The 21,950-nt window shown below is 54.0% G+C and overlaps 1 protein-coding gene across 1 annotated transcript; it reads left to right on the top strand.

The window, feature by feature from the left end:
• The first annotated feature begins 817 nt into the window (after nucleotides 1-817).
• On the top strand, nucleotides 818-20,635 carry Gtse1 (G2 and S-phase expressed 1). The gene is made up of 13 exons (XM_048339338.1): nucleotides 818-827; nucleotides 1,660-1,860; nucleotides 2,002-2,067; nucleotides 4,942-5,032; nucleotides 5,132-5,720; nucleotides 6,218-6,355; nucleotides 7,495-7,621; nucleotides 8,907-9,284; nucleotides 12,318-12,390; nucleotides 14,520-14,756; nucleotides 15,608-15,797; nucleotides 16,055-16,861; nucleotides 20,435-20,635. The coding sequence occupies exons 1-13, from the start codon at nucleotides 818-820 to the stop codon at nucleotides 20,516-20,518; spliced, it is 2,991 nt and encodes a 996-aa protein (XP_048195295.1). The 3' UTR covers nucleotides 20,519-20,635.
• The last annotated feature ends 1,315 nt before the right edge of the window (nucleotides 20,636-21,950 follow it).

Here is a 21,950-nt window from a genome sequence, read left to right as displayed (position 1 = left end):
AAAGACACCGGACCCACCTCAGGGTTTTTTGAACTATATCCAAGAAAAACATGATTTGCACAAGGAAAAACTCCGCCCTTCCAGGAAGCCTTTCATCCTCCTCCCTCCCTGTACCCACTGGTGGGTGGGTGGGGGGAACAACACCTCTTCTTTGCCTCTCAGCCCTTTGCACCTACCCTATCCAGGACTCCTTTCTTCCCTGTGTCTGAATTTGTGCTTCACTGATGAAGGATCCTCCTTGCGCTGGGAAGGAGGATGGAGGTGGGGAGATGGACAATGGACCACAGGCTAATGACTGAAAGAGGCCCACGCCTGTAATCAGAGCCACTCAGGAGGCTGAGATCTGAGGAGCCACAGCTCCACATCAGCTCAGGCCCGAAAGTCTGTGAGATTCATTTCCAATTAACCAGGATAAAGCCAGAAATGGCACTGTGGCTGTAATGGAGTCCCCCGCCCCCCCACCCCCCAAGGGAAGGGATTCCTGGTTCCTCCAAGAGTCCACCACTCAGTCTCCAGCAAAAAGATGATATAAGGATGGATTTATTGGGGAAGTAAAAAGCGAAGTGACCAGCCAGGGTCGCAGCCCAGACTCGGGAGCTGAAACCACGAGCGGCCTTCCAGGCTGGGTTATAAAGCCAAACAACATCACATAGCCAAACCTGCTGCACGCAGGTGGCCAGTGAGGTTACAATACTTACAGAGCGCACCAGGTCACACGCAGGTGGCCAATGGAGTTACAGTCTGTCTCATAGTATCTGTTTGAACCAACCGATCATTTTAGTTAGAATAGGCGCAAGGATTTAGCGGGGCTCACATGATGCAGGCGGGTACGCCCACTCCTGGGAGGTCACAGGTTTAACCTTGAGCGTTCCTTGAACTTTCCACAGCTCAGGTGGTCAAGCAGCTTACACAAACCTATCACAGTGGCGGGGAAGCACCCCCAGGGGTGCAGGGGTTAAGCACCAAGAAAGCAGGGTACACACGGCCCTGCTCAAACCCCTTCATTAGGCAAGCAAACCTAGCCTCTGCAACCCCAGATTTAGTGCTGGTGAGGGTCGCCATCCCTAGCCCGCCAGCTCCGTGAGCAGGCACCAGCCTAAGAGGGGCAAATGCTCCACGAGGTGGGCAGGGGCACCCCGGCCTGGCGGCTCTTTGAGCTCCTCTCCTTTAGGGCCACCCCACCCCCCCCCCCCGCCCCTGTTTCCTGAAGTTAGCATGACGCTGGCCTTGTGACTTGAGCTGGAAAGGCTCCGGGCGCCCCCTGGCGCTGGGCCGCGCAGTCGGGTCTGTGGGTGCCCACCGCCCTTCCCCAGCTGCAGAAGGCCCAGAGCTCAGAGGCTGGGGGGTCGGGGGGGGGGGGGCGAGGCCGCAGAAAGGCACCCCTGGGGTGCTGGGCCAGGACCGCGGAAGGCACGGGCTCAGGGTCCCGGCGGCTCCGGCCCAGCGAGCGGCTGACCCGCCCCGGGGCTAGGGCGCGACCGGGCGCGGGAGGAGGGGGGGCCTCGGGGGCGCACGACTTCCGGGGGGCGTGTCCCGCGCCGAGCCGCTCGGCCCGCTGCGTTCGGGCACTGCGCGTGCGCGCCACACGCCCTTCCGGGAGCTCGGACTACAAACCCCAGGGTGCACCGGGCCTCGCGAGTATTCAAACCCGCCAATCAGCGTTCCGCGCCGAGTTTAAACCCTCGGAGGAGGCGCTGCCGGCGTCTCCGGGCGGCGGTGAGGTAGGGGCGCGGGCGCGGGGGGCGCGGGGGCCCCCGGGGAGACGGCGCCCCTCGGGGAGCCGCGCGCCCCGAGCCGGGCCGGGCCGGGCCGGGGACCATCGGCTCGGTGGCCGCTCCCGGCTTTCCGTTATGCCCGCTGGTGGGGTGGGGGTGGGGGAGGAACCGGGCGAGGCGGGTCACCCGCCCGCGGGTGGGGGGGGAGGGGGGGAGGGTGGGGGGATCCCGGTCACGGGGCCCGTAACGCCCGGCGTCACCCTGCGGGCCCCCTGCCTCCCTGCAGCGACCCCCCGACGGCTCGCCGCGAGGAAGGCCGAGGAGGCGAGGATGGAAGTTGCCGAGAAGGAAGGTACGTCCGTCCGTCCGTCCGTCCACGGGGCCGGCGGGAAGCTAACCGAGGAGACCCGGGCCGGAAAGCCGGAGGGCGGCCCGAGGTCTGGCGGTGGGGAGGGACGGGATTGGTGGGCGGTGAGGGAGGTCACACCCCGGCGTGACCCGGCGGAGCCCGCCCTGCGCTCCGCACCCGGCCAGCGCACGACCCCCGCCTGGGTTCCCCACCTTCGCGTTCCCACCGCCTCTGAGAAGAGGAGAGCTCTCTTCCCCCGGCTGGCTCCGAACCCCGATCCTCAGATCCCAGCCTCCCGAGCAGCGAGGCTCACGTACAGGCCCGAGCCACAAGTTTGCTGGAGTCCAACTTCAAATTCTCCTGCCTCCGTCTTCCAAGTGCTGGGGCTACAGGAGTGTGCCCCCGAGTCCAGCCCACCCTATTGTCCTTGACGGCACCTGTGTAGGGTGACTTATTTTCATCTCTCCTGAGAGCTTAACCTGTCCTTACTGTGTCACTGTTGTTACACGTGGTACTGCAGTAGATAAACAACTGCACACGTTGCCTTTCACACTTGTGACTGGCCTTAGGTGTCGTTCCTAGAGGCGGGCAAGGTGACAGGGCTCTTCGTGGAATAGCACTGCTGATTGTCACCGAAGAGCCACGGTGACTTTCCACATGCCCAGCTGACAGGAGTCTCCTGTCCCATAGCTTTGCCTGCCGCTGTTTATCAAGATCTTTCTTTCTTTTTTTTTTTTTTTTCCAATCCTGTAGGTTCAGTGGAGTTTTATGGGTTCTTATTGCTCTTAGTTTTGATTGGGACTGTGGCTGAAGTGCTTGTCATGTATTTATACTGTCTTATTTTCTGTGAATTTCATCTGTTCCTTTTCTTCCTGTCTTCTTTGTCAACACACCTCATACATTAGTTCTTTGTGAGGTAAATTGCAAATATTATTTGCTTGTTTAACTTGGCTCGTCATGTTTTTTGCCATGTGGAGATTTCATGAATCTGTGCATATTTGAAGGTCAGTTTTTATTTTAGGGCTTCAGGTTTGATATAAAGGTTAGGCCTCCAACATTCCCACATTACCAAACAATGTCCCCAGTGTTTCTGGCCCCTTTAGTGTGTGTATAGAATTTTTGGCCCTGGTAGGCAATGCAGAATGGGTCAGTCTCTCAAGTTTCTCATCTTGTAACTGTTGTTGTGTATGTGAAAGCTCTTGACAGCTTTGTAATCTTGTCTTTAGCTGGGTTCCTTGCTTTTTGTTGTGGTGGTGGTGGTGCTTGAACTCAGCCTGGGCCCTGTCCCTGAGCTCTTTGCTCTTGCTCACTAGCAAAAAAGCTAGTGATCTTCCACTTAGAGTCACAGCTCCACTTTCCTGGAAAATGGTCAGTTTTAACAAGTTCATATACTTACATGCGTGGGTTGAGTCTTTTAATTAGCTCTCTCATGGGTATTCTTGGGTGCATTGGAGCTTTGTATTTGTCTCTTGGGAGGGGTTTGGGAATTAACTCCGGACTTTGTGCATGCTGAGGACACATTCTACCACTGAGCCACACCCTGCAGCTCTTCTGTGTTTTTGCTTGATTAGATAAATGGGACTATTTACTTGGTTAGTTAGGACCTAATTAAAATGCTGGTATATTTTCGAGTTCCACAATATTGATGAACATGCTCCATTACTTCTTAAGGTCAAAGAACACAGTGCTATGTGAACTCTCCAGTGTTGAAGGCTCAGGTCCGTGCATTTCGGTAGTGGTTAAGTGTCCGGGCCCTCTGCTGGGCCATGGGGAACTTGGGGACTGGGTAGGCATTGGTTGTCTTGGAGCTGTCAGCCCAGCCATGGCAGTTAGGGAGTGTTGGGACTGGTGGCAGGGGTGGAGGTCAGGCCCAGGGGCTGTGGGAGACCTTGGCAGGTGCTGGAAAGGGTCCATGGTCCCTGCAGAAGAACACACTAGTACGGAGCCTGTTGTCTCCTAGGGCAGTGATGTGGTGGGCATGGGGTGGGGGTATCTAGTGCAGAGTCCTCCGGGACTCCGGGAAGGACGCTGGGAGTGGACAGGCCCTTAGTGAGTCCGTGCTCTGCCTTCCAGTAGTACTTCAGTTCCTGTTGAAGGATGAAGGGAGATTTCACTGGGGGGAGCTGAGCTGGGTGGTCTTTTGAAAATGTTCTGTGCCTAAGGAGGGCAGCTCTTGAAAGGTCAACGGGATGACTCAGTGAATACTTTTTATTTTATTTTATTTTTTTTTTTTACTACCTAACACAGTGGTTTTATTGGAAGAATGAAGGGTTTCATTTGAGAATCCATATCATCACTATTTATCTGCTTCTGGTGTTTGGGAATTTTATTACTTTTCACTAAGAAAATTTTAACTAATTGTGTGTGTGTGCATATGTGTGTGTGTGTGCACGCCAGTACTGGGGCTTGAACCAAAGGCCTTGGGTTCTTAGCTTTTGCTACTAAAGACTGGCACTCTACCACTTGAGCCACAGCTCCCCTGTGGCATTTTGGTGGTTAATTAGAGGTTAAAGTCTCACTGATTTTCCTACCTAAGCTGGCTTCATACCCTGGTCCTTAGATCTCAGCTGATCCACCAGTGTCCAGAGACACTTTCGATAGATATTTTTGAAATGTACTGTTGTTAGTGAATACTTTTTAGATGATATCACAAACATGAGGCTTTTTGCTTTTGTGAGGTAGCTTAGCAAACTCAACATCTGGTGCATTTTAAACAGATAATGGAACAAAAACAAGCTCATCTAGAGCTCCCTATGAAAACATAGTTAAAATAGTGATTGGCACTCTTACAATAAAATAAAAACATAACGATGGGTCACAATTTGGGGGGCATTCAGTTTCTCAATTGCTCTGGTATCTACAGAAACTGATCGCATTTTCGAGTAACAGTGGACTTGTTCCCCTCTGCAGACTTTTGTCTTTTGGCCGATGAAAAGTTTGACTTCGATCTCTCATTATCTTCTTCCAGGTAAGCAAACACGTTTTCTTCCCTCTCCCTGGCACTGCGGCCTTCCTGCATTCGAAGGCCAGTGTCTTCAGTCACTAATGATCTTTCCTTTAACAATAGCGCAAATGAAGACGATGAAGTGTTTTTCGGACCTGTTGGGCACAAGGAAAGATGCATCGCTGCCAGCATAGAATTCAGCGAGCAGCCCGCTCTGCCAGCAGCCGCCCGCCCCTGTGCCTGGAGCCCCCTCACCGGGGAGAAGTTTGTGGAGGTGTACAAAGAAGCGCACTTACTAGCACTCCAGATAGAAAGCCGCACCCGGAGAGAGGCGGCCCAGCCCACCCGGCCCGAAGCCCCTGGGGGCCAGGACACGGAAAGATTCATCCAAGAATCAGAGTTAAAAATAAACCTCTTCGATAGAGTGCAGGAAGTGGAGAAGAGCCCCAAGTCACTTAAAAGAGAAACATACTTCCTGTTGGAGAGCCCCTCAAGAGCCCAGCCCTGCTCCGGGGAGCCCCTGCTCCCCGCTTGTTCCCCGGCCCTGCCCGCTGCCCCGACGCTAGGACCACCACACCCGTCTCGGCCTTTGACGGGAGGCCCAAGCACTGTCCGCCCTCCGAATCACGCTGTGCCTCCGAAAATGACCAGGTTGCAGCCGCCCCGAGCTTTGTCTGGGAGAGGCAAACACCCTCAGCTGGCCGTGGAGAAGGTAGACAGAACCGGGGCTATACACAACAAAGCTGGGACAGCAGCAGACACCAGAGGTCAGCTGTTGTGTGGAGGGCGCGTTGAGTCCTGGGCCGGGGCTTAGCGGATGGAGAGTGACCGCAGATCGTGTGGGTACGCGTGGTGGCCTCCTCAACGCGGAACCGCTGCCGACTGCTGGCCCATGGGGCCCTTGGGACCCTAGGGGTTTTCAGTAGTACGCCTCTCACGTACTCATGCCGAGTGGCCTCTGCGGAGGTGAGCGTGTAATGAAGGAGCCTCTTGCCCGCACATAGGCACGTAGAGCTAGAACCCGGCTCCTCATGTCAGCCCGTAGCAAGGTGCTGTCGTGTCGCTTGGGGGCGTGGTGTTTGTTGAGTTGAGGAGCACAGTGGTGTTAGTGGGGAGGGGTCCTGCCTGAGCTTGCTCTGGACCGAAGCCCGTGTCCCTGGACCTTGTGGGAGGCCACGTAGTTCTCACGTTTCCAATGAATGTTTCCAGCCCAAGAAAGAGACAGCAGCTAGTCCTTCCAAGGTGAGACCCGGAGACAGAGCTCCCACCGCCCCCGATGCCGCCGTCCCGCCAGCCGGCGGGAGCCAACCGGGCCCAGGCAAGCGGTCGCTCCCTGTCCCCAACAAGGTGGGTGTGGGAACGAGGGGGCGGCGGAGTACGGGCTAATCCAAAGCTGGGAACGGAGGCTGCTGGGAGGAACGCCTGCAAAGGAGGCAGCTGGCAGCGCGGGCCTGCACTGCACACACGGGTGACGCTGCCTGCTGGCCATTTGTGTCCTGGCGTTGGCAGTCAGACTGAACCGTGTGCAAGAAATCGCTGACAGCCCTTGTGGAAGGTGCCACAACTGTTCCAGGCTAAGTTAGAGCCCCCAGATCTACCTTTCACCCTGCTTCCTCTGGTCCTCAGGCAGGGGTTTGAAGACTCCCTTGTGTATTTATTTATTTGGCCAGCCATGGGGCTGCAACTCGGCCTGGCTCTGCCTGGGCTCTTCAGCTCAAGGCTAGCGTTCTGCCACTTGAGCCGTAGCACCACTTCCGGTTTTCTGGTGGTTGACTGGAGGTAAGAGGCTCACAGACTATTCTGGCTCCTCTGGCTTTGAACTGTGATCCTCAGATTTCAGCCTCCGGAGTAGCTTGAAGACCTCATTTTGAGAAGTGAGCCAGCTGTCTGCATCTACCAGATTCCACTCCCTGAGTTCTGTGGTCACAGATTGAAAATTCAGCGCAAATAAGTTGCATCTATTCCCATTTTGTTCTTGTCATTATTGCCATGCTGGAGTTTGAACTTGGGGCCTCACAGCTAAGCAGACAAGCGCTACTACTTCAACCCTTTTCACTTTTGAGTTATTTCTCAGGTAGGGTGTCACTTTTTACCGGAGGCTTACCTCTGACGGACCCTTCTGTGTATAGAGGCATGTTACTGCCATGCCTGACTTATTGGCTGAGATAGAGTTTTGTTCTTTTTGCCTAGGCTGGCCTTAAACTTTGGTCCTCCCAGTTTCTGCTTTTGACACTGCTCCGTGGTTTTTACACGCCACTTACAGAAGATGGCGTAGGGCAGGTGTGTGGACACGTGGGTTCTGTGCCTAGGCTGTGTCCTTCTGTAGAAGGGACTTGAGGACCTTGGAGTCTTGTTTTGTGCAGGGGTAAATTCAAGATACTAATTATTAAATTATTAAAAATCACTTAGAAATCCCTCTATAGAAACAGTCACGGGTGGAAGTTTTTGCTGATTCTGTGTTTGTTTTTTTTAACATTTTGTCGCAGCTGGGGCTGAAGAGAAGCCTGTTAAAACCGCCTGGCTGCGCGGGCAGTCTCGCGAGGAAACCCCCTTCCTCGGGGTCTGTTTTAGGCCTCACGTCCAACGTTAGCGTGTCCCCAGCAGCGGGCAGAGGTGAGTGCCGGCTTCTCGTGTCCTGACCTACACTGCGGGCCAGCCCTGGAATGCAGTCCATTCTTGGGGGATTTTTTTATAGAGCTGCTTCCCCGTGCTCTGCCCTGGTTCCTTGAGGACACTGGAGGGCGTGCGGCGGGGTACGGGCTGGACGGCGGCGTGGAAGACACTGTCCCACCCACCCTTGAGAACTTGAGTCTGTGCAGTCGCCCAGTGCCGCCACGCAGGACCATGCCTCTCACGGCCTCCTGCTGGTGTGGTTAGCCTCGGGGGAGGAGGGGACTGTCAGATCTGGTGGCACTTGCAGCCCCGGAGGGAGCCCCAAGGCCTTACCTGTTGAAATTTAGGCTGTGTTTGTCTTGCCAAGCCAGGACTGCCATCTAGTGGCAAAGGGCGAAACCCTTGTAAGCCTCAGGCAAAGCTATGGCTGCTACATGTCTGGAGCAGCCTGCTAAGGGTTTGGTTCACAGTATCCAATCTGGAGTCCACTCTGCCACTCTCCGAGGCGTTGGGACTTGAACTCGGGGCCTGAGCTTTTATGCACAAGGCTGATGTTCTACCACGGAGCCGCAGCTCCACCTGGACCATTTTGGTGGTTCATTGGAGATAAGCGTCTCATAGACTTTCCTGCCCAGACTGGCTTCAAACTGGAATCCTCCCCAGACAGCTTTCAGCCTCCTGAGTAGCTAAGAGTGTTGGGGTTTGGACACCCCCTTTCTCCCCCCACGGGGAGAATGGTAACCACAAACTCTATGAAAGAGCACTCAGCCTGGCCCTCCGCCAGCGGAAGGCCAAAGGCGTGCTCACATGGGCAAGCGCTAAGTTGAGGAAGGGTTGCTGAAGCTTCCCCTCCCCCCAGTCCCCCCACATGTTACCAAGGGCGGAGGCGAAAAGGAAGGCATCAGGGACACGCTGCGGTGGTGGGAAGTGTCTCAAAGACTTTAATATGGAAGGGCACTTATATGGAAGTAATGGCGGGAAAGAAAGGGGGCTGGCCAAAGGGCCAGTCATAGGCTAGGGGTCACGTTCATCAAGTGACATCACGAAACTTCCCTTTGTGGGCGGGACAACCCCATCATGGTGGCACGCACGTGTTCACCTCCCAAGGGGTGGAGGCCAGAAGGTGGGAGGGACTTCCATTGTCCCAAGGCTGGTGGGAGGGCAGCCTTTCCCAGGCCATAATAATCCCCAACAAAGAGGATAGGCATGAGCCCCCGAGGTGACAGGGTCCCCCGTGCGGGGTGCTTACTGCTGTCACGGGTAACAGCCTCGTCTCCCCTTACAGCGACGTCAGGTGAGCGGACGGGCCTCCCCTCTGGTGGCTCCCGGCCTCGGTCGCGCACCGGCAGGCTGAGCAAAGCCAGCCTCACCATGCTGCGCCCGCCTCTGCCGACGGCCCCCGCAGGGCCACCGTGCGGTCCAGCCCGGAACGCCGGCGTGGCCCAGGGGTCCGCAGAGCAGCCCGAGGCGCCCACCGCCTCTCCTCTCACCCCGTCCCCGGGGCTGGAGGCCGGAGGCCCGAGGCCGGATCCCGACTCCGCTCCCTCAACCTCTCAGCGGAACGGAACTGGAGGCCTACGCAGGCCGGACTCCTGTCTAAATGCCGAGACAAAGGCGGAGCCTACCCCTCCACGTTCATTCCAAGTTCCCAAGTGCTCTCTTGGTAAGGGACATACATGTTAATGGGGTTTTTTGATCGTAGAAGAAATTCTACTTGACGTTTTTTGCCAAGATAGCCTCAGGTGCTGGCTCTCTTGGCTGACTTTACTCTGACAGCCTTTCCAAGTCATGTCCGCTGTCTGCTGTGTGGCTCTGGGGGCTCTCTTGTCACCCGTGTGGATAAGGCAGTGCTCTTGGGTCATCCTTAGTCTCCTCGCTGCTGTCTGCAGCAGCTTGGCTGCGCTTTGCCGAGCTTCCTTTGGGTTTACCCTGTTGGCAGTGCCTTCGGCTTCTTTGATCTCCGGTTGATAGTTTCCCTCAAGTCTGGGAAATGATGGCCATTATTTCTTGAAAATGCTTTTTTTCTCTAGGTAGTGGTGGCTCAAGCCTGTTATCCTAGGCTACTTAGGAAGCAAGATCTGAAGATTACAGTTCAATGCCAGCCTAGGCAGGAAAATCTGTGGGACTCCTCTCCAGCCTTCCAGCAAAGAGCTGGAAATGGAGCTGTGGCTCAAATGATAGAGCACTAGGTTTAAGCAAAGAACAGCTCAGCGATAGTGCCCAGGCCCTGAGTGTTTTTGTTCTTTTTTTTTGGTGTCAGTAATAGGGGCTTGAACTCAGAGCCTCCAGCTCTAGCTTGTTTTTTTCACTCGAGGTTAGTACTCTACTTAGTTGAGCCACACCTGCTTTGGTTTTTTACTGGTCAGTCAGATTTGAGACTGTCTGGGTAGGCTCTGAACTGTGATCCTTAGATCCCAGCCTTCTGAGTAGCTAGGATTATAGGTGCGAGCCACCTGCACCCAGTTGGAAAAGCTTTCCTTACTTCCCTTTTTTTCCTAGAACTGTTGACAGGTCTCCTGGGTCATGAGGCCCTTTCATTCAACCTTTATCTTAGTGCTATAGTTTGGATTGTCCCTTTGTTGTGTCTTCAGTTAATGTATCTGTTCTTCCACAGAGTGTAATCTGCCATTAAGCCTGCTTAGTTAATTTCTGATATACTTTCCCATTTTTTCCTTTAAATCCTTGAACATATTTATAATGGTGGTTTTAAAGTTTTTTTTTCTTGTGATTTCATCTTCTCTGTCATTTTGGGGTCTGTTTGTGGCTAATTCTTTTTCAGATTATGGTCATAGTTTTCTTGCTGTTAGCTATTGTCAGTTAAACATTTTTTTTTTTTTTTGGCCAGTCCTGGGCCTTGGACTCAGGGCCTGAGCACTGTCCCTGGCTTCTTCCCACTCAAGGCTAGCACTCTGCCACTTGAGCCACAGCGCCACTTCTGGCCGTTTTCTGTATATGTGGTGCTGGGGAATCGAACCTAGGGCCTCGTGTATCCGAGGCAGGCACTCTTGCCACTAGGCTATATCCCCAGCCCTCAGTTAAACATTTTAATGTCTAGATTGTGGGTTAAAAAAAAATAGTTGAGGGGCTGGGGATATGGCCTAGTGGCAAGAGTGCCTGCCTCATATACATGAGGCCCTGGGTTCGATTCCCCAGCACCACATATACAGAAAATGGCCAGAAGTGGCGCTGTGGCTCAAGTGGCAGAGTGCTAGCCTTGAGCAAAAAAAGAAGCCAGGGACAGTGCTCAGGCCCTGAGTCCAAGCCCCAGGACTGGCCAAAAAAAAAAAAAAATAGTTGAGCTTTGAAGCAGTCAACATGTAGCTTAGCTTGATCCACTGCAGGCGTCTTAAGTTCTGATAAGGCAGTTCTCGAATAGGACTGGGGATGGGGGGGCTCAGGCCTGCACTAGCAGGCCTTTGCTTCATGTGTGTGTTCCGCTGGCTCTGTCCAGCCTTCTTCCTAGCCCTGCCTGGGCCCTGGTTGCTCTTCCCAGTGGCTCTTCTTGTCTAACTTGAGGGAGGTTTGCCTTACATGCGTTTGCTATTCAGCCAGAGACTCCTTCTCCCTGTTGCTTCCTTTTCCTTCTCATTCCAGCTATGTCAGCCCCCTGGGCTCCAGCCTCTGTCCTCCTGAGAGGGTGACCTGTACCGTATGGCTCCATCCAGGGCCTTCACAGTGTGTTGCAGAAAGAAGGCCGTGTTCAAGGCCCTGCAAATGAGTCTAATGGGTTTGTGTTATATACACAAAGTTGAGTTTTATTGTGGGCTTTGGCCATTATCATCACTGCATTATTTTGTTAGAACTTGTCCTGCAGAAACCTTGCAGGTAACAGGTACCTGGTTTACAAAGGAAAACAAGGAATTAAACTAATGAACATAACAGACCCAGGCTACATGCTAGTTTTGCGTGAGAACCTAGGCTTGGCAATGACTGAACAGATCCAGTGGCAGGAGGGGCCGGGCTGAGCCGCTGAGCGGGTGAGCTATGGCGCGCATGGCTGCGTGAGTTATAGCACTGGTGTTTTTTTTTTTGTTTTTTTTTTTTTTGGCCAGTCCTGGGCCTTGGACTCAGGGCCTGAGCACTGTCCCTGGCTTCTTCCCGCTCAAGGCTAGCACTCTGCCACTTGAGCCACAGCGCCGCTTCTGGCCGATTTCTGTATATGTGGTGCTGGGGAATCGAACCTAGGGCCTCGTGTATATGAGGCAGGCACTCTTGCCACTAGGCTATATCCCCAGCCCTAGCACTGGTGTTTTCTTATACTGCCAGTAACGAGTGCAGAGCGAAGGTATGGGTTGGATGAAGAGCTAGGAAGGAGCAGTAGTGTGATTGGAGGAGTAGGCCGGCGTCACTTGCTGTGTTACGCTAGGCTTTGCCACACTGCCCACGGGAGCCGCTGGTGCCAGGTGAATAGAAGGAAGGTCACAGAGTCTGACATCCATTTCTCACTGGTTTGTGGCTCGGTGTCTGGCGAGGGCATCTGTGGGTTGGTAAACTTTCTGTGTGGCTCATACATCAGGTCAAGGCCCATCCCTCGGTTTCCTTTCAGGGTGTCCAGCTTCGGTAATGGAGCTTTAGTAAAGAGCAATCCTTTTTCTAGGTAGATCTGTGGAAGAAACTTAGATTGGAGTCATCTAGAAGTTCATTTTCCTTTATTCTTTGTCAGTGGTGACTCACTGCACCCTTGTCTCGGCCTCAGGTGAATCCCCAAAAGGCGTGACACCGAAATCCTCCCGGGCACAGCGGCTGCAGTCGTGGGCAGCGGCCGGCAGGTAACTGACCTACGTCTGCTTTTTTCTCCTTCCAGTGTGGTCTGAGGACCGCGGAGCTGCCGGTTAGTTCCCTGGAGTGGGGAGCTCCTGGGAGCCGCCTCCTCTCTGCAGGGCAAGTCCCCCAGGCTTTGCAGTGGGACGATGCGTTCCCAGCCCTGCAGGCCGATGGATCATGCCAAACCCCGGCCGGGTGTCTCTGTGGTTGCAGCCTTTCCTGGCACTTGGGAGGCCAGGTGCCAGCACCACTCCATGTGTTCGGGGTCCTCCTCCCACCAGGTTCCTCACCCAGGGGAGGGACTGAGCTGCTACACCTGCAACTCCTGGGCTGGGCAGAATAAGCTCTGGGCGAGGCCGCTGGACCGGGGCTCTCCTGGCTCCGCCAGGGGGCAGCGTGGGTCTTCAGCGAGTGACGTGGGGATGGGCCTTTCTGGCCTTGGGTGCGACCCCAGTACCCCTCACAGCAAAGCCCTTGCTGAGGGCAAACTCCACCACCACCGAGCCCTTCCACCTGGAGAGGCCAGCGTGGCCCCTGCCTCGCGGGCCTGGCGGTCGCTGCCGGTGCTGTGGGAGGGCTGCCCCTCCCCATCGCCCCCCCCACCCCATGCTGGGTGCAGGGAGCCCATTGTCCCTTCGCCAGCGGCAGTGTGTTTTCAGACTGCAAAGAACCTGAAACTCCTTGGTCAAGGACAGAACCAGTAGATGGATCTTTCCAGGCCTGCTGCAGCCTCCGTGTTGGTATTCTATCCTGAATTGTTTTATTTTAAAATAATGCCTAGTCCTTTTCATGACTGTAACAAGCACCGTAGTCTGGGTTTCATTTTGTCTTTAGACAGATCTTGCTGTCTCCCAGGCTGGCCTGGAACTCACCCTCGTAGCTCAGCCTCACCAGGCTGAGGATCTTGGTGTTTAAATGACAGAACTTTGTTCTCCCGGCTCTGGAGGCCAAGGCGGCAGCAGACTCGGTGTCTGACAAGGGCCCCTTGCTGTGGTTCATGGCGGGCACCTTTCCCCGGGGCGCCTGCGCTCTGCCTCCTTAGGAGACACTGGTCCCTCCCACTCAAGGGCTTTGCTCTCCGCCCTGATGGCCTCCAGAGGCTGGCTTCCTAGCACCCCTCTCCTTGCGTCGGCCGTTGAGGGACACATTCGATCCGCACCCAGGACAGGTGACTCCACAGCCTCTACTTTACGAACGGGTGTGGTGGGTCCTGCCAGGACATGCCCTGAGGAGAGCTGAGCACCTGGGTCCCGGCCTCCACCCCCGTGCTGACCCTTGATGAGGGTCTGTGTGTGTGCGTGTGCGTGTGCGATGCTGGACTTGGGGCTTTGCACTCTCATCCTTTTCTTTTTCACTCAAAACTAGCATTCTACCACTTGAGCCACACCTCTACTTAGAGCTTTTTTTTTTTTTTTTTGGTCGATCCTGGGCCTTGAACTCAGGGCCTGGGCACGGTTCCTAAGCTCCTTTTTTGCTCAAGGCCAGTGTTCTACCACTGGAGCTACAGCACCACTTCCAGCTTTTTGTGTGATTAGTTGGAGATCAGAGTCCCCTGGATTTTCCTGCCCGGGCTGGCTTTGAATCGTCATTTTCAGATCTTAGCCTCCTGAGTAGCTAGGGTTACAGGCGTGAGCTACGAGTGTCCAGCTGACTCTCAGCTTTTTGTTTGAATGGGGATAGTCTCACGGACTTCTCTGCTTAAGCTGAGATCCTGAGAGCTGGGATTACAGGTGGGAGCCACGGGCGCCTGGCCCTGCTAACAGTCGTAACTCTAGGGATCATTGGGCACCACGAAGCCTGCCTGTCTCTTTGTCCCCAGCCAGCCAGACGCGAGCCTGGCTTCCTTATGGGAAGCTCACGATGCCTTGAACCGTGGGGTACCTCTGGGAGGTGCAGCCCAGCTGACTGACCTGGCAAGCACTACCTATTGGGAAACCCGGGGCCAAGGCCAGGTTCTTGTGGGGGGCTGGCAGCATCCCTAAGACCTTCCTCAGGGACAGAGCCCGCAGTTTCCGTGGCTGGACGCTGGTGAGACCACAGAGTAGGTGCTGCATCGGCACGAGAGCTCGCGAGGTAGACTGCGCTTCACTGGGGTCCATCTCCGCTCAAGACTCGGCCGTTATGTCTTTGCCAGGGCCATTATTCACAGCACGCCTGTGAGACGCTCGCTGGGGCCGGCACCACAGGGTCTGCTGGGCACGAGGACCCCCCTAAGCACGCAGAGAGGGTCAGCCCTGCCCACACCTGCTGGCCGGCGTCTCTCCGGCCTCCCACCGATGACCCCTCAGCCCATGCCCACGGCGCTGGCCTCCCCGCTGTGCAGGCCTGCTCGGCGATTGTCCTCCGAGCCCCGGAAGAGGTCTGTGATGAGGTAAGGCACGTGGGTTAGGCTGTCCTGTCAGGGTGCTGTGCAAGTGAAGCCATACAGACCTGGCATGTGGTTTGGTACGGGCATGTGTTGTTTACTTACAAGTATAAAATGAATTCTTTTTTCCTGGTGTTAGAAAGCTCTAAATACATAGTTTGTGGGCAATGCTGCTTTCGGTGTTTTCCTCAATGATAGTTTTGTTTTTTTGCGCTGGTCCTGGGGCTTGAACTCAGTCTCTGGGCTGCTTTGCCTGCCACTAGAGCCACAGCACCATTTCCAGCATTTTCTGAAGTTTACTGGAGATGAGTGTCATAGAGTTTCCCGCTCAGGCTGGCCTTGAACCTCGATCCTCCCATCTGAGCCTCCGGAGCAGCTAGGATCCCAGGCCTGGGCCACGGTGCCCGGCTTGATAGTCGTTTGGAGCCTTGGGTGCTGCGGGGCGCTGTGGTGAGGCGGGCCTTCCTGACTGGGGCCTGCTGGTTGCAAAGCCGCGCCCCTGGGGAATGTGTTGGGACGCGGAAGGCAGGGCTCAGGCCGGCGTCGTGTGGCCGCGGAAGCGTGGCTGAGGGGTGGCAGAGCAGCAGGGGTCATTCTGGGCATGGGGCCTCCGAGCGCTGCAGCAGACGGACAGAGGTGGCTTCCCGGAAAGCAGTCCTCTTGCACAGGAAACGGGTGTGGAAGGGAGGGCGTGTCTGCGGCGAGCTGCCCCTGCAGGTGTGCCTGCGCCGGCGGAGGCTCTTGCGTCAGGACAACCTTCCGGAAGTTTGTTGCAGCCCCAGCCAGAGTCCAGGATGGCATTTTAGAAAAATCTGGGTAACTTTCTTTTTTGGTAACATTTTCCTTTTCTCGTGTAGAGCTGCGCTGGCACAGGAGGTTGACCCAAAGGCCAGCTGTGGGCAGGGGGGCCTGGGCCCGTCCCCTCCGTCCTCCGTACCTCAGGCTCTCCGTTTTTCTCCTGAGAAAAGTGACTTTTCTCCAGAAAGCCTCACCGAAGGCGGGGCTCGGGATGAAGCAAAACCTGGCGAAGGCTCACACTCCGGAGAGGTGCGTGGAGGTTCAAGGGCTACATAGGGCCCCACCTAGGCCCCGGCCGGGGTCCAGTTCCTGCAGACCTCCACCCTTCAGGACCCTGGGTCCCACAAGTGTTTGGTCAAGGCGCTGGTTGGGGAGGTCAGAGGTCAGGATGTTGGAGCAGGGCAGCCTCATGCTGCCTGAGGGGAGCGTTCTCCCTCGAGAGGCTTGCAACTTCCCACGATGGCTCACTAGGGTGCTGGGCTCTCTCCATCTGTGTCCCTGTCTAGGCTGTCCTCACCGACCTGGGGCTGGACCAGCTCAGCACCGCTCCTGAGGAGGGCAGACCCCCAGCCGCCCTCCCTCTCGTCGACCTGGGGCTGGGTCAGCTCAGCACCGCTCCTGAGGAGGGCAGACCCCCAGCCGCCCTCATCGACCTGGGGCTGGACCAGCTCAGCATTGCTGAGGAAGGCAGACCCCCAGCTGCCCTCCCTCTCCTTGACCTGGGGCTGGGTCAGCTCAGCACCGCTCCTGTGGAAGGCAGACCCCCAGCCGCCCTCATCGACCTGGGGCTGGACCAGCTCAGCATTGCTGAGGAGGGCAGACCCCCAGCTGTCCTCCCTCTCGTCGACCTGGGGCTGGGTCAGCTCAGCACCGCTCCTGAGGAAGGCAGACCCCCAGCCGCCCTCCCTCTCCTTGACCTGGGGCTGGACCAGCTCAGCGCCGCTCCTGAGGAGGGCAGACCCCCAGCCGCCCTCCCTCTCCTTGACCTGGGGCTGGACCAGCTCAGCGCCGCTCCTGAGGAGGGCAGACCCCCAGCCGCCCTCCCTCTCGTCGACCTGGGGCTGGACCAGCTCAGCACCGCTCCTGAGGAGGGCAGACCCCCAGCCGCCCTCATCGACCTGGGGCTGGACCAGCTCAGCATTGCGGAGGAGGGCAGACCCCCAGCCGCCCTCCCTCTCATAGACCTCTGCAGCACACCTGAGATGGGCCTGGGGCTGGGGCTGCCCAGCAGGCCCCTAGTGGACCTCATGATGAACAGCCCAGATATGGGCAGAAGTGGTCCAGTGAAGCCCCCGCGAGCCGAGCAGCAACAGGTGATTCATGGCAACTTGGGTTTGGGGTGTTTTTAGTCCTGGGTCCTCGATCCCTTGAGTCCACGTGTGACTCAGTTTCTCAGAAGTCGCCCATCAGTTAGGCATGCTGGCTCACACCTGGAATCCTAGCTTGGGTTTGGGTGTGTGTGTGTGAGGAGGATTGTGGTGTAAGGCCACATCAGGACAAATGTTTGTGAGACCCCTTCTTAAAGTAAGAAGCAGCATGGTCCACATCAGCTCAAGCAAAAAGAGCTGGGTATGTGGCCCAAGTGGTAGAGTACCTGCCTGGTAAATGCAAGGACCCAAGTTCAACCGCTTCCCCCCCCCCCCGCCCAAGTACCTCAAATAAAAGGAAAAGTCACTGTCCCTGAGTGTAAGGTTTGCCAGAAAGGAAACCTGCTACATGATGGTTCAGGCAGAAAGTTTATTGGGGGCTGGGGGGGCGGGTAGCAAACTGCCAGCTCACACAAGACGGAGGCATGGGGAGACAGAAGGGAAAAAGAGCAAGAGAGCAGAGTCTGTTGAGCTGGATTATATAGGAAAAGGCGGGAGGTATGGCCAGATGTGACCTCAGAGAGGGGGGAGGCACGTGGGCCAGTTACCTTGGTCATGCAGGTGAAGATAAACAGCTGGGGGGGGGGGCATCTGCATGAAGCCCACTCGGGGGTGGACCTTACACTGAGGTGGATTCCCAGGCCTGGATCTGCTCCCAGATGGCAGGGCCCATCTCCAGCCCTTCTCCCCCTAAGTCCAGGGAGTTAGGAGGCAGCACCATGTGAGGGGCTGAGGCTTTTTTCCTCCCAGTTTCTTTTGTTTTTGCCAGTCCTGGGCCTTGAACTCAGGGCCTGAGCACTGTCCCTGGCTTCTTTTTGCTCAAGGCTAGCACTCTGCCACCTGAGCCACAGCGCCACTTCTGGCCGTTTTCTATATATGTGGTGCTGGGGAACTGAACCCAGGGCTTCATGTATATGAGGCAAGCACTCTACCACTAGGCCATATTCCCAGCCCCTCCTCCCAGTTTCTTTTTTTTTTTTTTTTGGAAGATAGTCATATATTATATTTTGTGAGAAACTCGGATATTTTCTTTCTTTTTTTGTAATTTATTTATTAAACAAAAAAAATTTTTTTTTTTTTTTTGGCCAGTCCTGGGCCTTGGACTCAGGGCCTGAGCACTGTCCCTGGCTTCTTCCCGCTCAAGGCTAGCACTCTGCCACTTGAGCCATAGCGCCGCTTCTGGCCGTTTTCTGTATATGTGGTGCTGGGGAATCGAACCTAGGACCTCGTGTATCCGAGGCAGGCACTCTTGCCACTAGGCTATATCCCCAGCCCCTAAACAAAAAATTTTTGACACGGTGTTGTGCAAAAAGGGTACTGTTACATACATAGCTTTTGAGCTATTGTATTCCACGGAGAGGTCAATTTTTGACCTTTCTATGTTGAGTAGTTGTTTGGTTTTAGTTACATAATGTTGGGTCGCTGACCCAATCCTGTGGGAAATACCATTTGACAAGCAGTTTATGGTTTCACAGACCTGGTCTCTACTGTCTCCCCGTCACCCCATCTTCACAGTCATATATCAGGGAGATCATGCCCCTTTGTTTTCTGTGTTCTAGGCTTGTCTTGCTCAACATTATTTGTTCAAATTCTGACCATTTCCCTGCAAATAACAATTATTTCACCATTCCTAATCGCTATGTAGTATTCCATTATGTATAGGTACCATATTTTTTGGATCCATTCGTCTGTGGAGGGGAATCTGGGTTGTTTCCATATTTTGGCTATTGTGAATTGTGTGGCGATAAACATGGAAGTGCAAATGTCTTTTTGATATCTTGGGACCTGCTGTTCAGGATAGATGCCTAGGAGTGGTATGGCTGGGTCATAGGGTAGGTCTATATTGAGCTTTTTGAGAAACCTCCATACTGTTCTCCAAAGTGGTTGTACTAATTTGCACTCCCACCAACCATGGAGAAGGGTTCCTCTTTCCCCACAGCCCCTCCAGCATTTGTTGTTGCCTGAGTTCAGAGTATAGGCCATTCTAACTGGGTGGGGTGAGATGGTATCTCAGGGTTGTTTTTATTTGCATTTCCTTTACTGCCAGGGATGTTGAACATTTCCTCATGTTTCTTTGCCATTTTTATCTCTTCTCTTGTGAAGTCTCTCTTTAGCTCCTTTGCCCATTTCCTAATTGGTTTATTGGGCTTGGAGGGGCTTAGTTTTTTGAGTTCTCTGTAGATGACAGATATCAGGCCTTTGTCTGTTGCTGTGCTGGTAAATATCCTTTCCCATATCCTTGGCTGTCTTTCTAGTTTGGTGGCTATGTTCTTAGCTGTGCAGAAACTTTTTAATTTGTAGTAGTCCCATTTGTTGAGTCTCTCCCCTATTTGTTGTGCCCCTGGGACTCTATTCAGGAAGTTCCTTCCTGTGCCTATAAGTTCTAGCATCTTTCCTACTCTGTCCTTCAGTAGTTTCAAGGATTCAGGTCTGATATTGAGGTCTTTGATCCATTTTGAGTTGATCTTGGTGCATGGTGATAGGCTTGGGTCTACCTTGAGTTTTCTGCATATGGCTGCCCAGTTCTCCCAGCACCAGTAATCGAAGACGCTATGTTTATTCCATTGTATGTCTTTAGCTCCTTTGTCAAATATCAGCTGACTGTAAGAGTGCAGTTTTATTCCTGGATCTTCAATTCTGATCCATTGGTCTTCCGGTCTGTTTTTATACCAATACCATGCTGTTTTTGTTATGATGGCCTTGTAGTAGAGCTTGAAGTCTGGTATTGTGATACCTCCTGCACTGCTTTTTTTGCCTAGAATTGCTTTGGCTATTCTAGGTCTTTTGCTGTTCCATATGAATTTATGGATTGCTTTCTCTATTTCAGTGAAGAATGTAACTGGGATTTTGATAGGGATTGCATTGAATTTGTATAACAATTTGGGCAATATGGCCATTTTCACTATATTGATTCTGCCTACCCATGAGTATGGGAGGTCTTTCCATCTCCTTGTGTCTTCTTTGATTTCCTTTATTAGATTTTTATAGTTCTCATTAAATAGGTCCGTCACGTCCTTGGTTAAGTTGATCCCTAGGTACTTTATTCTTTTTTTGGCTACTGTAAATGGCATTGTTTCCATAATTTCCTTTTCTGCTTGTACATTGTTGGTGTACAGAAAAGCTGCTGACTTTTGTGGATTGATTTTGTATCCTGCTACTTTGCCAAAATGGTTTATTAGGTGTAGGAGTTTGGGGACTGAGTTTTTTGGGTCCTTCAGATATAAGGTCATGTCATCTGCAAATAGGGATAGTTTGATTTCTTCCTTGCTGATGTGGATCCCTTTGATGTCCTCCTCTTGCCTTATTGCTTTGGCTAGGGATTCCAGCACTATGTTGTCCTCCCAGTTTCTTAAACGCAGTGGTTTAGGTTCCTTTAAGTGCACCTGAACTGGGCTGCTGAATTTTCCTGGTACTAAGCCGCAGGCCTCCCTTGCCTTGTAGGCCACTGCAGTCTCCAGTGTGGAGCTGTGGAATGGCCCAGGGACACCTTGCTCACCCGTCCCCTCTGCTCTCTTCCAGCTGATTGACCTGGGCTCCCCGCTGATCGTGCTGAGCCCCATGGCTGACAAGGAAAACATGGATTCTCCGCTTCTCAAGTTCTGAGTAGAAAATACTTTACACCAAAGCCACATTTGACCCCGAGAAACAAATTTTAGAAGACAATTGTGTTTGATGTGGGGAAAAAAACCAGGATTTGTTCTTTTGAGGCTAGAAGGATGGGGCTGGCAGAGGGGGTTAGGTTTTTGTATATGAAATAGCTGCTATTTTAAAGATTATATAAAAAGTTAAGTTAAATTTGAAGTAACTATTAAAGCATACTTGGTTTTCAAAAGCACATATCTCTCCATCACTCCAGTTGCTTTGCAAGACCTGTAGTTGAGATAAGTGCCCAGTGCCTTGCTCCAGTCTGTGTAGGCCTGCAGCTAGTGGGGACCCAGCTGGCACCTGGAAGAGGCTACTCTGGGCAGCTGGGGTCTAGGAGGAAGGAAATATGGACTGCAAGGAAGGGCTGACCTGGACTAGGCCCCAGGGGTTATGTGCTGGGACTTGCCCTGTGGTGCTCCTCTGCCTAGGGCTAGGGAGGCCTGTAACTTGAGGTGACAAGTAAGAGACTGTCCCACAAGATGAGTGCCATTACAGGTCACAGGATGGTGCACCACTTTCAATTGGGAGGGAGGCTCGTTAGGCCATTCCAAGGAGAAAGGCCACACTTTGCTCTGTAGGTGCCTGAAGCAGATAAGTCTCACTGCTGTCACCTGGCTTCTGTGGCCCTGAGAGAAAGCCTTGGTGTGGGGGAGAGTGGAAATTGCCACAGAAGCTTCAGCTCCGGCTGAGTGAATATGGCTCAGGGGTCGGACCTGCACTGCTCAACCAGTGCGCTGGGGGGTCTCCTCCCACCTGCCAGAGGAGAAATGAAGACCAGTGCTGTCCTCCAGAGGCCCCAGGAGAGCCTGCCATGGGAGGGAGGGAGGGAAGGTACTGCATGAGTCAAGCCAGGGCTCAGTGCAAGGCCTGAGAGAACATAGCCAAGACACCAAGACATGCCCCAAAAGGTAGGGAGGGGCGCCACGACTTTGTACCTATAAGCCCTAGAGTGCATATACTGGAAGGTCAATACCTGAACGAATTCAATTCCAGATTTCACTTTTTCCCCTGGGGGGAAAAGCCCCAACGAGAAGGTTGGTTGGTGCATGACGTCCACCTCAAACTGCCTCCCTGCCTTCTGTGCCACAGACCACACTCAGTTTTTCTAACTTTTTTTTTTTTCCAGCCCTGGGGCTTGAACTTGGGGGCCTGAGCACTGTCCCTGGGTGTTTTTTTTTGCTCAAGGCTAGCTCTTGAGTCACAGGGTCACTTCTGGCTTTTCTATATATGTGGTGCTGAGGAATCGAACCCAGGGCTTCATGTATACGAGGCAAGTGCTCTACCACTAGGCCATATTCCCAGCCCCACACTCAGTTATGTATGCTGCATAAGAAGAAGTCCACCCAACCAGCTGTCCCTCCCTCACCCGTGGGCAGGACACAGCATACGG

The sequence above is a fragment of the Perognathus longimembris genome, chromosome 1, assembly GCF_023159225.1.
Source record: "Perognathus longimembris pacificus isolate PPM17 chromosome 1, ASM2315922v1, whole genome shotgun sequence".
Lineage (NCBI taxonomy): Eukaryota > Metazoa > Chordata > Mammalia > Rodentia > Heteromyidae > Perognathus > Perognathus longimembris.
Note: the sequence above shows the minus strand (reverse complement) of the source record. Positions and strands in the feature narration are given on the sequence as shown.